The 17,025-nt window shown below is 39.6% G+C and overlaps 1 protein-coding gene across 1 annotated transcript in view; it reads left to right on the top strand.

Annotated features, from left to right (window-relative positions):
- The first annotated feature begins 574 nt into the window (after positions 1-574).
- LOC102507996 (polypeptide N-acetylgalactosaminyltransferase like 5) overlaps positions 575-17,025 on the top strand; it is a 36,673-nt gene continuing 20,222 nt past the window's right edge. Inside the window, 3 exon segments of the mRNA XM_032483082.1 lie at positions 575-4,723; positions 10,689-10,885; positions 14,990-15,156. Coding sequence (XP_032338973.1) covers positions 4,517-4,723; positions 10,689-10,885; positions 14,990-15,156 — 571 coding nt within the window. The 5' untranslated portion in view covers positions 575-4,516.

The raw sequence follows: 17,025 nt of genomic DNA, 5'->3' as shown, positions 1-17,025 counted from the left end.
GCTGTGCAGGCCGGCTCTCGGGAGGGCCCGCGGCCAGAGCCGCGGGAGCCGGTTCCTTCCTCGCTTCCGAGAACGGATGAAAGTGAGAGATGGGGTTGGGGAGGGGGATTAGGAGTTCGTGATTGGCGGGTGCAGGCTGCTGTATATGAACTAGGTGAACAGCAAGGTCCTGCGTAGAGCACAGGGGACTGTATTCAATACCTTGTGACAGCCTGTAACAATAAAGAATCTGAATAATAAGGACACAAATGAACTAACGATAATTTTGATTTCTTGAATATGTGTAAGCACATCTGACTGTCCTTTGTGACTGGATTACCGCATTCTGTTGATTTTTACTTTGTAGTTGGCTTTATTCCTTTGATAACTAGGTTTAAAAAGCTAAAGATCTAATCTGTTCTTAGAAACAATAATTAGTACATATGTGTAAACTAAAAAAAAGTGCAGTATACTGTATATATGTATTTACATGCAATGTAATGTATATGTGCAGTCGAACTGTAATAAAAAAATGAAGAATCTGCAAAGGAAAATATAATATATATATACATATATATATATATATATATATATAGCTGAATCACTATGCTGTACACCAGAAACTAAGACAACATTGTAAGTCAACTATACTTCAGTTAAAAAAAGTGGGAGATAATACTAAATGTTCGGGTGCCAGGAAGACACCTGGGAAGAATCAGAGCTTGAGAAGGAAGACCCACGGCACAGGGACCTAGACCAGGGTTGCAAAGGCTGGAGCTGGGGCGTTGGAGGCTCATTTCATTGAGTTCCTGTCCCAGGAGCCGGGAGGCGTCATGGGACTTGAAAGGACTGGGATGGGTGAGACCAGCGTTCTAGGTTCAGGTATTTGCCAGCGTTGTTGCTGTTTGATAGGCAGGGTTTTTTTCATTTTCAATCTCTTTTTTAAATCTTTGCTTTAAGAACATTTATCAACGTAATGCATATATATATATAAAAATAAAATTTTAAAAATCTTAAAAGAAGGCTAGCAGGCCCTGCCCAATTCCCACCCTAACTCCCAGTTCAACTCCCTAAAAGCAATAGACCCTTTCATCTGTTTCTTATGACAGTGACCTTGACATTCTAAATAATATTTTCAGACTTCTATTTTTTGGTTTATTTATGTTATACAAGAACTTAAATTTTCTTACATGGCTCTTTTTTTTTTTTTTTTAGCTTATTTTCCCAATAAATCTATGATTTTGGGGGGGGCATAATACAGTTATCAGGGCTTACATCTTCATCACTCTATAAAAACCATTCCTTAATTTTTACATCTACCTATACTTCCCCATCGCAAACAGTCCATCAAATATGATATTCTTTTGACCTCTCTCCTTTGTGGGGTGGGAGTGGAGCATCCAGAACTCAAGGCCAGCCTCCCCTCGCATCTCTGGGCCCCTGCACAGCTGTCCTCCGAGACGTCTCTGCCTCTCTCCTGGGTTGAATCCCCTCTCCTGGGTCCTTGTCTTCTTGGTTTACTCTTGGTTTTGTTGGATTTACACATTTACAATCCACATGTAGTTTCCCAAAAAAGAATACAAAGACATGTAATTTTTTGAGTCCTTTACAGACCTGAAAACATCTTCATTCCATGCTCATGCGTTAATAAGTTTTGAGGAGGTATAGACTTCAAGGTGAAATACCGTTTAACTTAGAATTTTGAAGCCATTTATCTGAAGTCTTACAGAACCTAGTGTTGCTGCTGAGGAATTTGATCTCTTCCTTCTTTACTTGTCAACTGTTTCTCCTGCCTCTGGAAGCTTTTAGGATCCTTTACATTCATCGCATTGGCTGTTCTGGGAGAAATGTTTGTATTATTTGATAATCGCCTCCCACCCCGCCCCTGCCCTGTTTCTCTCTGACCGTCTTTTGGAACCCTTTTTACAATTGGACGGTAAACCTCTTAGAATGAAATAGCACCTCTCTCGGTCTTAGGTTTCCCCTCCCTCTTTCATTTTGTTGTGCTTTCCAGAGTATTCCTTTCATGCTATTTTCCGACCTTCTAATGATTTTTAATTTTAGCAATCATGTTTTAGGTTTCAGCAGCCTTTTTTTGTTTTCTAAGTGTTCCTCTTTCAAGCCTGCTCCTCTGGTTTTGTGGATGTCTTGTCTTCTTACCTGTCTCTGAACAGTCAAAATCAGTGTTTTGATTTTTTGAAAGCTCTCACTAGCGGTTCCCCTTTTCTGGTTCTATTTGTATTTTCTTTCTTTCTAGAGGCTTTCCTCAGGTGCCTCTGTCAATCTTTGGCATTTATATTAGTTTGCTAGGGTGGCCATAACAAAATCCCACAGACTGGGTGGGACACTTATTTTCTCACAGTCCGGAGCCTGGACATCCGAGGTCAAGGCGTCAGCAGGTTTGGTGTCTTCTGAGGCCTCCCTCCTTGGCTCGCAGACGGCCACCTCCTCACTGTGTCCTCACATGGCCTCTCCTCTGTGCGTGTGCCCCAGTGTCTCTTCCTCTTTTAGAAGAACACCAGTCCTGTTGGATCAGGGCCCACCCTAATGGCCTCATTAAAACATAATAACATCTTTAAAGACCCCATCTCCAAGTACAGTCATGTTAGGAGTGAGGACTTCAACATACAAATTTCGGGGGCCACAATTCAGTCCGTAAGAGATTCCATCCCAGTTGAAAAGCAGGCACTAGCCTGCTGATGGGGCCCCTGGGTGTTCTGCTCCCCCACGACCAGTGTCCTGTCTTCGTGTTGACACGTGGGGAGCTGGCTGCTTTGCTGGCGCCCCGCTTCCCTTGCACAGAGGGCTTCTCTCTGGGGTCCTGTGTTCCCAGCACAGAGTCATTCTCCCCTCTCCCACCTCAGGTAGAGCAGCTTGGCTGCCAGGTCCTGTGTGTGAGGCAGGACAGAGGCCGAGGGATCCAAACATTCCATGTCCAGGTGCCCCCCCCCCGATTCTCTGCCACCTCAGCCCCAAGTTTTCCTCGTTTCTCCAGAGAAGACATTGCCAGGCTCCTTCTGACTTCTGTGCAGAGAAGGGTGTCGAGAGCTGCCTGCTGTGCATGTAAGCATGGAGCCTTTCCCAAAGCCTCCCCGCACAGCCCCTGACAGGCCTGGGCCTCCCAGCCCTGAGCTGCCCTGGGGTCTGCTGGCCTCAGAGTCCTGTCACCACACACCTGGAGTTGTGACTTGCTCTGTCCTCCCGAGTCGGTCACACATCCAGTAGCATTCTGTCTTCCAAACCTATGATGAAACCTCACATGCACTGTTCCCCTGACCACTCTTCTCCAGGAAGAGTGTTCAGCTTTATTGTTTTCATGCTTGAGTCAAGAGGGAGAGGACACGGACGCATATATTCAACCAACCATCTTTGCAGGAAGCTCTCAAGACTGTTTTTTTTTTTTTTTTTGATAAATTATGAAATATTTCAAACGTAAGGGAAGTATACAAAAAGATACCAGGAACACGCTGCATACACATCACCAAGCTTCATCAGACCTCATCATTTCACCGTATTTTTTCAGAGCTTTCCTAAAAGTAAGCATTAAGGACGCAGTGGGAGCTCTTTCTTCTCCTCCCCCGGCCCGCCCACATGGAGACGATCACCGTGGTGACTCTGTGTAGCCCATTTACAGACGAGCACCATTGCGACTCTGTTTAGATCATTTACAAGCGTAGCCCCCCAACCCCCAGCATTTGCTACCTTCAGGTGTATCCACAAACCATTGTCCTGCTTTTCCTGTTTTCCAAATTTATATCGGTAGCATCAAACACTACTTGATTTTTTGCACAACATTATATTTTCTAGATTTTATGATATTAATACATGCCCCTCCAGTGGATTTGTTTCCAGTGTTGAACGAGGAGCCTCAGTTTATCAGTTCTTTTATTGAGGGAAACTTAAGTTGTGTCCAGTTTCTATTACAAATGTGACTCTAGTCAGTGTCTGCTGACGGGGGTCTCGTCAGGGTATGTTCCTGGGTATGGGACCGTTCCAGCAGACCCATGGCTAGACTCAGCAAGACTGACGTTGCAGAATGGTTGTGCCATTGCACGGCCCCATCGGCGGAGGACCACACTTTTATTGCCCGCTTTCTTTCCAGCATGTGACATTGTATGTTTTTTACATTTCTAACAGTCTGATTAGTGTCAAAGCAGCTTTTTAAAATGAAGACCTGTGCTGTCACTCCCAGAAGCGTGTATGAGGGATGCGTAAGCCTTCTTTTGCATTATTGCCTGTAGCTTTAACTCAAGAGTGTGGGTAAGGACTTAAGTGATATATTATGTTATACATTTTGATGTTAAGTAATATTATGACTATCAGTTTTAAGAGTTTTTGCTAAAGTTCTTAAAAGGATACACTTTATGAACGTACATAATGAGCACTGATACCAAATAATTCTGTTTTTCAAACACTGAAGATTGAATTTAAGCCAGGTAGATGATCTACAAACCATCGGAATATCTAATACAGCTTCTCTTAACTCCTTTTGGTTTAGGAAATATTTAAATGGACCTTCAAAAATGCTAGGTTTACAATGAGAAATGTTATAATTAAATGTTTACTCTGTGGATCCTTTACATTTGGCATCTGGACAGCTGTCTTTACTATATATTTTCCCAATAATCATGTGGGGAACCAGGAGAAGATACCCTTGAAGAAAGAAGATCCATTTATTTGGTCCCTTGGAGAAGAATTGCACGAGCAAACCTTCCAAGGCTCAGAGCAAATACCAAGGCCACATGTAAGCACTGGCAGTTCCTAGTAAAGATGAAATTAAAGAACAGAAGCCAATTTTGAAACTACGTAAGTATTTTTACTTCCTCTGCTAGCCACTTTGAGGGGAAAATATACCATAAATTTAACATTTGGAAGAGTAAGAGAATGTTCTTTTCAGAGCAATTCAATTTTAAGTTATGAAATATTTCACATATATATGTGTGTATATACACACAGAGAAAATAACAAAACAGGCTTATATTGACCACCTACATTTAACAATTTTTATGTAGTTTGCTGTTTTTCAAAGAAATAAATTTTAATGGGTACAGTAAAAACTTCACCCTCATTCCCTGTCCCCTCTCCCCCCTCAGGAGGTGGTAGTTAAGCTGAGTTGATGGATATCTGCCTCATTCCCTTTATGTGTTTTCTTTAAGCAAAATGTATTATGTACTTTAATGTATTTGTAGATATTCTGCAATGAACTGCAGTGCTGCCGTGAATATGAATGTGCAGCTCTCTGCACAAACACACTTCGTTCCTCTTTGGTAAATACCTAGGTATGGGGTGGCTGGGTCATGTGGTAGGTGAATGCTTAATTTTAAAGAAAATGACAAACCCTCTTCCAAAGTAAGGGTGACACTTTATGTTCCCTTCAGCAGTGTATGACAATTCCATTTTCTCCACATCTTGGCCAACACTTAACATGGTCAGATTTTTAGATTTTAGCCATTCCAGTGGGTGAGTAATGGTGTCATTGTGGCCTTAATTTGCATTTCCCTCTGACTAAGGACTTTGCACACCTTTTCATGTGCTTAATGGCCACACATCCCTCTTCTTTTGTAGTCTTTTGTCCATTTTTCAATTGGGATATTTGTCTTCTGATTTCTAAGACTTTTAAAATATATTTTGGATTCAAATCCTTTGGTATGTGAGTTGCAGTATTTCCCACAAGTCTGTACCTTGCCTTTTCATTCTTTTTTTAAAATTGTGATATAACTGATATATAACATTGTATTCATTGTAGGCGTACAACACAATGATTTTATACATGTACATATTGCAAAATGGTTACCACAATAAGTTAAATTAACATCCATCATCACACGTAGTTAATTTTTTTTCTTGTGACGAGAACTTTTAAGATCTACTCTCTTAGCAACTTTCAAGTATATCATACAGGATGCTAACTAAGTTATCATGCTGTACATTTTCATTGTCTTTTGAATGGCTTCATTCATGAAGCAAAATTTTCAATTTTGGCGGTCGATTCATCACGCTTTCTTGTATGGCTCATGCTTTTACGTTTTATCTAAGACAGCTTTGCCTACCTCAAGCTCACAAACATTTCCTCCTATGTTTTCTTTTAGAAATTTTAAGGTTTTTGGTTTTACATTAACTTCAGTTTAAGTTAATTTCTGTGATACTGGGAGGTGACAATGTTCATTTTTTCCATGTGGATCCAACAGCATTTGTGGAAACACTTCCCTTGTCCTGTCTTGGCCCCTTTGTCAAAAATCAGTTGACCGGTTTTTTTGGGTTTTTTTTTTTTTTTGGATCTATTTCTGAACTCTATTCTCGTTCTTTTTAAAACCTATTTTGGTTATTCTAGGTCTTTCGCCTGTTCATGTATATTTTAGAAAGAGCTTGTCAATTTCTACAAAAAGCCTACTGGTATTTCAAATGAAACTGCATTAAGTCTATAGGAATAATGAAATTAGAACTGCATTGAGTCTATAGTCAATTTGGAGAGAGTTGATATCTTAATAATATTGCTTTAGCTGCATCCCACTTATTTTAGTATGTTGAATTTTCATTTTCATTCAGTTCTATGTATTTTTCTATTCTCTTTGAGACTTTCTTCTTGGATTATTTGGAAATAGATTGTTTAATTTCCAAGTATTTTGAATAATTTTCTGTCTTTTAGAATTGACATCCAGTTGGATTCCATTAGAGTCACACAATATACTCTATGATTTTGATTCTTTTAGGTTTTTTTGAGATTTGTTGTATGATCCAGGATATGGTCTACTTTGGAGAATGCTCCATGGACCCTTGAAAAAAATGTGTTATTCCAGTATTGTTAGGTAGAGTGTTTTATATATATCATCTCAGTTAGATCTGGTTGGTTGATTGTATTGTTCAATTCTTCCATATGCTTGCTGAGTTTTTGCTAGTAGTTCTGACAGTTGCTGAGAGTAAGTATTTGTTCTTTTTTTTTTTGGTGGGGGGAGGTAATTAGGTTTATTTATTTGTTTGTTTATTATTTTTTTGATGGAGGCACTGGGGACTGAACCCAGGACTTGTGCATGCCAAGCGTGCGCTCTACCCCTGAGCTATACCCACACCCCCACTAAGAGTAGGTGCTGAAGATCCCAACTACAATTGTCTGTTTCTCCTTTGAATTCTATTGGGTTTTGTTTCATATATTTTGAGACTTTTTCGGTGTTTTCTTTTTAGGATCATTTTGCGTTACTGGTAGATTGGTCCTTTTATCATTGTACACTGTCCCTCTTTGTCTCTAGTAATTTTCTATGTTCTGAAGTCTATTTTATCTATTAATATAGCCAGTCCTGCTTTTGAAATTATTTGCAAGATGTATCTTTTTCTGTCCTTTCACTTGCAGTCCACCTACATCACATTGAAGTGAGTTTCCTGTAGACAGCATATCATTAGAACATATTTTTTAATGCATTCTGCCAATCTCTGTCTTTAACTGGTATATTTAGATCATTTGCATTTAATACAATTATTGATATGTTAAGGTTTAAGCCAGCCATTTTATTATTTGTTTTTTGTTTGTTTCTGCTGGTTTCTCGTTCTCCTTTCTCTTTTCTTACCTTCCTGTGGTTCATTGAGTATGTTTTAGAATCCCATCTTGACTTACTTATAGCGCTCTTCTAATATATAGCTTTGTGTAGTTTTATTCGTGGTTGCTCTAGGTACTGCATGATGCATATGTAAGTTATTGATATCTCCTTGAATCTGTGTTTTGCCACTTCAAGTAAGTATAAAAAGCAAAGTCCTTTAGCAGCCTCAATTAAAAAATATAATTATCTTCAGTATCTCCTCTACATACGTTGAGTACCACATCAGATGGTGTTATAATTTTTGCCTCAGCCACTAAATAAGGTTTAAGAAACTCATGAGAAAGAAAGTCTGTTATATTTTTTTAACCCATTTTGATGTCCTTTTTTCTTTTTTGAGGTTGCAACCCTTCTGTTGTGAGTTCTTTTGTTTCGAGAACTTTCTTTTTTGATTCTTTGAGGATGGGTTTGCTAGTCACAAAGTCTTAGTTTTTCTTCATCTGAGCATATCTTTATTTTTCTCCTAATTCCCAAAGGATATTTTTTGCTGATACAGAATTTGCCATTGACAGTTCTTTTTATCAGCACTCAAAACTGTCTTCCCACTTCCTTCTCTCCTCCAAGACTTCAGAGGAGAAATCCACAGGTATTCGGATCATTCCTCCGGGAGTACTGTGTCCTTTCTCTCTGCAGCTTTCAAGACTTGTTTGTTGTCTTGAGTTTTCGGAAGTCTGACTGATGTAACATGGATTTCTTTGGTTTATCCAACCTGGGGGTTTGCTCAGCCTCTTAAATCTGTCGATGTCTATCTTTCACCAAATTTGTGAACTTTTCGACTATTAAGTCTTAGAGTACTTTTTCATTCCTCACTTTCTCTCCTATCCCTTTGGGACTCCAATAATACACACATTAGCTCTTTTCTGTTACAGGTACCTGAGACTCTTCATTCTTTTCAGTCTATTTTCTCTGATGCTTGGATTAGGTGGTTTCTGTTGTCACTGTTCTACTAATAAGCCCAGCTAGTGAGTCTTTATTAGATTGTTTTTAGTCCTATAATTTCCATTTGGCTCTGTTGGGTTTTTGTTTTGTTTGTTTGTTTGTTTGTTTGTTTGTTTGTTTTGGTTAAGTTCTGTTCTTTTCCATTTGTTTCTGGGCATTTTTATGATGGGTGTTTTAACATCCAGGTCAGACCACTCTGACCTCTGATTCATCTTGTATTGGCATCTGTTGTCTTTTTTCATTCAATTTGAGATCTCCCAGGTTCTTGGAATGACAAATGATTTTCAACCATATCTTGGGCATTTGGGCTATTATGAAACTCTAGGTCCTATTTAAGCTTCTTTGTTAAGCCGACTCCTGTTGAGATGCAGCACGAGGGCCAGGTGGGCGGTATGTTTGCTTCTTGCTGGACCCGCTGACTCCCGCACCGGCAACGGTGGAGCATGTACATGCCTCACTGTGGATGGCGGAGGGGACCTTCAGCACCCCCTTTGGTGAAACAGGGCGCTGACTTGCATAACATCGTTGTCTCTGAGTTCAGCTCCCCAGGGGAGCTCTCTGACACCAGGGTTAGGAGATGGGGCAAGCAGGGTATCAGCTATCCTGCTTTGTACCCCCTGCTGCCTGTGGAGGTGGAGGTTCAGCTTTCCTCTGGGCCCCCAAGATATAAGGGGCAGGGTGCATGGAGTAGTGACAAGCCCCACCTTGCACCACTGCTTAAATCCTTGTAGGTGCCAGGTGGGGTTGGAGGCTCAGCACACCCCTAGCAGGAACTACCTTAAGGAGAATCAGAGTACCACTGGCTTCCACCAGGCAGGGTTATGGAAGACCACCTCCCTGCTCAGCCCACTCACACCAGCCAGACAGGTAATCAGAACACTGCCTTCTTCTGCCAAGAAGGAGGATGGAAGGGTAGGTTTTTCTCAGCCCCACTGACACCACTGGTGGGGAGAGGAACATGGCCTCTTGTTCCCTGCTCTCCCCACTGAAACCATAGGGGGCAGTGTTCTTCTCCCACTGGTGCTTGATTGGATGAGAGTAGATGCTCCCAAAAGTTTTCCGTGGCTAGGCGTCCTTTGTCCTGACGCGGTAGCTAAGGGGAGCAGGCTTATCTTGGAGCGTGTTTGTCTATGTCTACTAGTGGTTCCACTTGGAGGCTGCTGGGATTTATGGGAGGCAACAAAAAAATCAGGAGCTCACCTTAGTCCCATTCAGAGGCTCCTAAGCAATCTGCCTCCTTACATCCACCTTTCAGAGCTCTCCCTATGCTTATCTGCTGCATTAGGCCAAGGATTTTTTAGGTGTAAGAAAGAGGACCTAGGGGCTACTGCTTTTTGATGAGAATCTTCTTTGTATATAGTATAAAATTTATCTCAACTTTGGAAGACACTACTTTGGCATTGGAAAAGAAAGTTTATTCTCTCAAAAGCAAAGCGCAATAAAAATCGACTAAGAAAACTAATTGCAGTATTCAAGTTTTTTCTAACTTTTTCTCTGATTCAGAGTTGTTCTTAAAATATTCCATTACTATTTGTTTGTGACAACATATATTGATATTTCTAAGAATTTTTCTTGAAGTATTTTGTTGCGGCATTATTTGATGTCTACAAGCTTATTACTATTAAATCTTTATTGTGATTTATTGTGACTATAAAATGACTTTCTGGATTGCCCTTCCAATGAATTCTGTATTTTTAAAAATACTTTGATTCCTGTATTCTTTGACTGTTTTTTCACTTTTAACCATTTTAGTTAATCTTACCTATCTTTTATGGTTACATTTTGTTTTTTTATTACCACCTAAGAGCTTTTATCTTTTAATGGGAAATTTATGCCAACTTCATTTATTGTTATGACTGATATGTTTGGGTTGTCCTCTGTCATCTTGTTTTATTCTCTCAAACACAATGTTAAGAGAGGAGTTTCAGTTCCCATTCTCCCACTTTCCCTAAATCCCTCAGTTAAAATAATTTCGCACAACAGTTGTGAATCATGATGAGACCAAGGGGGCTGAGGACTTCCTTCCCCAGAGAAACTGCGTGACTGAAGAATAGCTCCTTGTTCACACTTTTCTAAGGAATCTGCTCTGATTTGTGTAAATACTTTGATTTTAACTTTGTGATCTGGGAGTAGTTTAGGTTCCAAGAAAACTACTCTGACATGTTATAAAAGGAGTATATTCAGGATATAGTTGTTATTGTCCTTTATCAAAGTGATGGCAGTAAACCTCTACTTATGTGACTAATACCTTTTCTTGCAGGTGACGATTTTAACTATTCGGACCCAGAGCTTTTTCATGGATTTTTAAAATATGGATTAAATTCCATTATCAGTAAAAGATTGGGCAGCTACAGAGATGTGCCGGATACCAGGGATAAACTGTATGTTCCTCCTGATACATTTTTATTGACATATAGCATGTTAGTTTCAGGTATACAGCATAACAATCTGCACTTTCACTTCTTCCTTTCCAATCTGGATGCTTCTCTCTTTCTTAACTTTTCGCACTGGCTAAAACCTCCAATACAGTGTTGAACAGAAGGGGTGAAATTGAAAAGCCTTGTTGTGTTCTTGATCCTTACACCCAGTTTTCCACAGTAAGTATGATGTTCTCTTTAGGCTTTTCATAGATGTTCTTTCTCATGTTGAGGAAATTCTCTTGTATTCCCAGTTTGCTGAGAGGTTTTCATCAGGTGGGTGTTGAATTTTGTCAATACCCCTTTCTGTGTAGTTTGAGATGTGTGTATCTTTAGTTTGTGAAGGTGGTAAATTATGTCGATTTTCTAACGTTAAACTGAGCTTGTATTTCTGGGATATCCCCCACATGGCCATGATGCATTATCCTTTTTATATGTTGTTGAATTTCATTTGCTGAAATTGTTTTTGAAATTTTATATCAGTGTTCGTGAAGGCAATTGCTCTGTATTTGTCTTTAACATCCTTGCCTGGTTTTGTTTTCAGAGCCATGTTGGCTTTGTAGAATGAGTTGGGAATTATTCTTTTTAAAAATTTTTTCAAATTTTTTGTTAAGGGAGGAGGTAATTAGGTTATTTATTTATTTATTTATTTAATGGAGGCACTGGGGATTGAACCCAGGACCCTGTGCATGCTAAGCACGTATTCTACCACTGAGCTATACCCTCCCGCCCTAGGAATTATTCTTTTAGAGTTTAATTTTTAATTTTTGTTGTTGACTTCCACTAAATACTTTTTGATTACACTGAAGGCATTTCTTTCAATTCTTTCACTTGAGGTTTTCTCCCTTATTTATTTTATTAACATTCATTTTCCTTTCCTTTCTTTGAAAACATTCTTCTCTGGGGGGAGGGTACAGCTCAGTGGTAGAGTACATACCTAGCATGCACAAGGTCCTGGGTTCAATCGCTAGCATTAAACATGAATAAATAAATACATCTCATTACCTTCCCCCTCAAGAATATTTCTTCTCATGGGTGTATCACATACCAGAGGGTTCCCGCCAAACAACAGAATTGCTCTGTTGGTAGCAAAGTCCACTTTCGGCATGGCAGTGACTGGCCAAAGCTGCATCAGATGGCATTGGGTTTATTTTGATTTGGGATTTTATTTTAATCAGAAAAGACAACTGAATTCTATCAAGTATTTCTTAGCATGAGTATTATGGCTTCCTCCTTCAAATTATTGTTAACTTCATTTCAGCAAAACATAACCCAAAATTAAAATTATTTTATTAATTGGAATTTAACTGTTTTTAGCTGTATTTCACTATTTTTCACTGTCTGTCATAGCTATATAAAAGCTTATAAACACAAGGAGATTCTGCTTAATTTTGTTTGTATAAACGTATGTAGGAAACATTAAAGTAATTAAAGTCAACTCTGGAGGCTGATGGCTTATTTTCCCTTGGGTCTATGCGCAACTCAAGTTTAAGAAATCCTGTCTTATGTTTTTCTTCTTTGAGTTACCATCTTCAGATTTTAATATCAAATTTATTCTAGCTTCATAAAATGAATTTGGATGTTTTCCCTCCATCTCTATGCTCTAAAATCGTTGAAATAATATCATTATTTCTTATGTTAAACTAGAACTTGTCTGGTAATTATGAATCACTGCTCCATTTTCTGGTGTCAGCCAGTGAAAAAATTTTAGTTTCTACTACAGTCAGTTATTGTTCTGCTCAGACTTCCTATTTCTAGGGTCTATTTAGGACACTCTATTTTAATAAGAATCTGTTTCATCTATTTTCAAATTTATTGGCTTAAAGTCACACATCCTGTTTTCATACTTTTTATCTCTTCCTGTAATATACCTCGTTTCACGTTCTTACTGTTGTACATTTTTCTTCTTTCATCAGCTTGAGAGGGGTTGGTCTGTGTTAGTCACCTTTCAGAAAACCAACTTTGGTTGATTCCGTTTAGGGCTGTAGGTTCCAGGCCCCTCTCCTTGGCTTGTAGACGGCCGTTCTCTCCCTGTGTCTCTTCATACCACTCTGTGTCTGTCTCTGTGTCCTGATGTCCCCTTTTTGTAAGGACCCCAGTCTTACTAGACGAGCCACCCTAATGACATCTCACTCATTACATCTACCATCCATTTCCAAATAAGGTCACATTCTGAGGTCCTGGCGGTTGGGACTCCAACATATGAAATCTGGGGGCAGGGGGACACAATTCAACCCATAATAGTCCTGTCTTGTACTATACTGTTGGGAATCACGTTAGCAAAGACTAGATCAGCTAACCGTGGACAGCCAAACACAGGCCTTAGCAAATTACACTAACCCTTAAAAACAGCTTATTTAGGTCTGAAAAGTATTTCTACATAGAGAGACCACAGCAACATTTATCAAGTAATTTCAGAGAAACCTATACACATCAGGCTTCTCTTAGGGCTCTAGACCTGTGTGACGTGGTTTTCCACTCCTTCAGTATCATTGTCCTGTTCCTCTGAAGGGATGCACTCTACCTGTGGTTTTCTCTGAATGATACACCCAGGACCAAGCATGAGGCTAGAGATGCGACCTGAGTAGCTCGAGCTCACCCTGGACCACTGTCTTGCTCATTCTTGGCATTATCCTCTCTCTCTCATCTACTTGTGCTTTGATAACTTGGTGATCTTATGAGACAAAGCCTTTCTATGCTACCTGTTTCTGACGCCACATTTTCCCACATGACAGAGGCCATGTGCAGCCTGTGGCATTCACTCCCTTTCCCATCCTCTCATGTCTCTTCTTGGCCCTGTCGTTTCCCATTCTCATTCCTTCAAGCACAATGTCAGCTTCCACCCAGCAGGCATGCCTTCTGTATCTTCCTTGTGTCTTGGATAAAAACGTTAATCCAGACAAGGACCTCTTCTTCCAAAGTGACATCAATCCACGAGTATCCCCAGGGTCTGTCCAGGATCCCTGTAGGGCTGCCTGTCCAGCACCTCAAGGATGGGCACCTGAGCCAAACTGGGCCAGTGAATCCTGTCCTGTGAATTTGGGGGAAGGAGAAGTCTTACCAGTTTCTCCGTGGGTGCTGGACTCTAAGGCATGCTAATGTCGGACAGCTCTCCTACTCTGTGGGGTAAAGAAGCTGAAACAAGCCAGGCTGCAGAGATAGAATGAGCCTCATATAATACTTACTACCTGCAAGGCACTGTCCTGAGCATTTTACATATATTAATTCATTGACTCCTCACAACCTATGAGGTAGGTTGATGTAGTTATATTTTTAATATTATTCCCAGATATAAAGACAAAAGCAGAAATGGAGAGTGTCCAGGAGGCTTTCAAGCCTCTAGTTAGAATCACTCTTGGAGGCTCCAGCTGTATGCCTGTCACTAGGTCCTATAGGGACATTTGGATATGCTTACTGATGCTTAAGTCTGTTCCACAGGGTTTGTCATTTACAACCAAAATATTTCAAAATACAACCAAATAATATAGCAATCCAAATAATACTCAACAGCTAAAAACTAATGTCACTGGAATTCAGGGTCTATTTTTCTCTCAAGTGCACAAAAAAAAAGACATTTTTGTCAAATCCTTGGAAGAAATTTAATTACACCATATCCACTACATTTCTTTGTTGCAACAGACTACACAAATGTAAGAATAGCACATGGATTTTCTTTGAAGATAGTACAGTCAAGTTAATTTGAACCTTTCGATATGTATAAGTTTATGAACTCATTTTTATAATAAAAACAAAAATATAGGTATAATTTGTGTTTATACTATGTTCAAAATAGAACTAGTACCAAAATGGGCTCTCAGGAAAAAGCAATTACTACTGCTCTTTACTGGTATTAAGAAGGGAATGATTTAGAAAATATTAGAACAATGTAAGAAGTTTGAAGACATTTTTGTATCTCAATGTTTGTTTTTTATGTGTAGCTGTCAGCTTGTTATGATCATCAAAGAAATGGAGAGGAAGAAATGTGAATAAGGAAAGGTATCTGAATGAGCCCCCAGAACATCTAAGGCTTTTAGACCAATCATTTTCTTCCCTTACTTCTGCCTGCAGGTGTCATCGAAAACAGTACCCAGTCACCCTCCCCACTGCAAGCATCATCATTTGCTTCCACAATGAAGAATTTAATGCCTTGATGCGGACAGTGTCCAGTGTTATGAGCCTCACTCCACATCATATCCTTGAAGAAATTATCCTGGTAGATGACATGAGTGAATATGGTAAGTTCCCCAAATGCCAGTATCCAGTTAATCTACTTCCAAGGCAGTGCTATCTCTGACGGCACTTGAGTTATTTTATACAAAGAACATTTTTGGTGGGTGTTGAGGCAGGCACTGTACCAGGTGCTAGGTGCACTGGTGGAGGTGTGAGAGCTGGTCCCTGTCCTCATGGGGTGTGGCAAATGCTTTGATAAGATAAATGTAGGGGCAAGCTGGTCTTTAGAGATCATAGATGATATTCAAGAACTGACATCTTTAAATTGAAGTCTGGTAGTAACAATCATGGTTATGGGGGAAAAGGGGGTGGGAAGGGATAAAGTTGGGAGTTTGAGATTTGTAAATGTTAGCCACTATGTATAAAAATAGATTTTAAAAAAGTTTCTGCTGTATAGCACAAGGAACTATGTTCAATATCTTGTAATAACCTTTAATGAAGAAAATACTAAAATGAATATATGTATGTATAAGCACGCCTGGGACATTGTGCTGTACACCAGAAACTGACACATTGTAACTGATGGTACTTCAATAAAAAAAAATAAATTTAAAAAATGTAAATAAATAAAGTTTATATGAGTATACATACATACATACATGCATACATACGTAGATACATACATACATAAATTGAAGTCTGCAGGGTGAGTTGGGTTCCTAAAGATGGAGAGGCAGGAAATAGTATTATAAGGAAGCTGAGGAAATGGCATTATAAAGACCCAGAGGCAAGAGAAAACATGGTGTGTTTGGAAGAGTTCTTTATGTAGATTGTGTATGAGAACAGCATTTAGGAAGGAGAGGGTGCACATGAAACCAGAGACATAAAACGGCAACCGCTCATGCAGGCATTGTTTGAATTTTATTTGGAGAAAACGGGGAATAATTTTAAGGCTTAATGCAGAGGAATGACACAATCCAGATGCTTTACATGAAAGAATTCTCATCAGACCGGCTACACTTAAAGGCTTATTCACCCATGTTCACTGGCTCTAAAGAACTGTGACACTGGTACAAAATCTGATTAACTATATTTAGCACTTGAAATTAGTTGTCTATTTTACAACTTAATTACAAACCTGAAGGACCCAGATTAGGGATAAGATCTTTGGAGCCTGCAGGTCCCTGAGGGGTCCATTTCTCACGGAAGCAATGTATCCATATTGGATAGGTATCTAACTGTGTACCTAGTCCACTGTGGGTCTGCCCACCATTGTCTGGGACAGAAAAAGAGGAGGAGAAACAGTAGGAAGGAGAATGGGCAGGGGAAGACAAGAAGACGTCCCGGGAGGTTCACCCTCGGGGAATTGACTGGAGGTGCATCAACTCAAAAGTGGCGTGTACAGCCATAAAAAAGAATAAAATAATGCCATTTGCAGCAACGTGGATGGACCTGGAGAATGTCATTCTGAGTGAAGTAAGACAAAGAGGAAGAAAAATACCATCTGAGATCACTCATATGTGGAATCTGAAGAAAAAAAAAAAGACACGAACTTATTTACAAAACAGAAGCAGACTCACAGACATAGAAAACAAACTTATGGTTACCAGGGGGGAAGAGGGGTGGGGAGGGATAAATTGGGAGTTCAAGATTTGCAGATGCTGACTACTGTATATAAAATAGATACACAACAAGTTTCTTCTATATAGCACAAGGAACCATATTCAATATCTTGTAGTGACCTATAATGAAAAAGAACATGAGAAGGAATGTACGTATGTACATGTATGACTGAAACGTTGTGCCGTACACCAGAAATTGGCCCAACATTGTAACCAGACTATACTACCACCAAAAAAACAGTATAGTGTAACTCACTGTAATGCCAGCTCCATTTAGGAATTTTACTCACTGGCCAGGCACTATTGCATATG

Source organism: Camelus ferus, chromosome 7, assembly GCF_009834535.1.
Source record: "Camelus ferus isolate YT-003-E chromosome 7, BCGSAC_Cfer_1.0, whole genome shotgun sequence".
In the NCBI taxonomy this organism is placed as follows: Eukaryota; Metazoa; Chordata; class Mammalia; order Artiodactyla; family Camelidae; genus Camelus; species Camelus ferus.
Note: the sequence above shows the minus strand (reverse complement) of the source record. Positions and strands in the feature narration are given on the sequence as shown.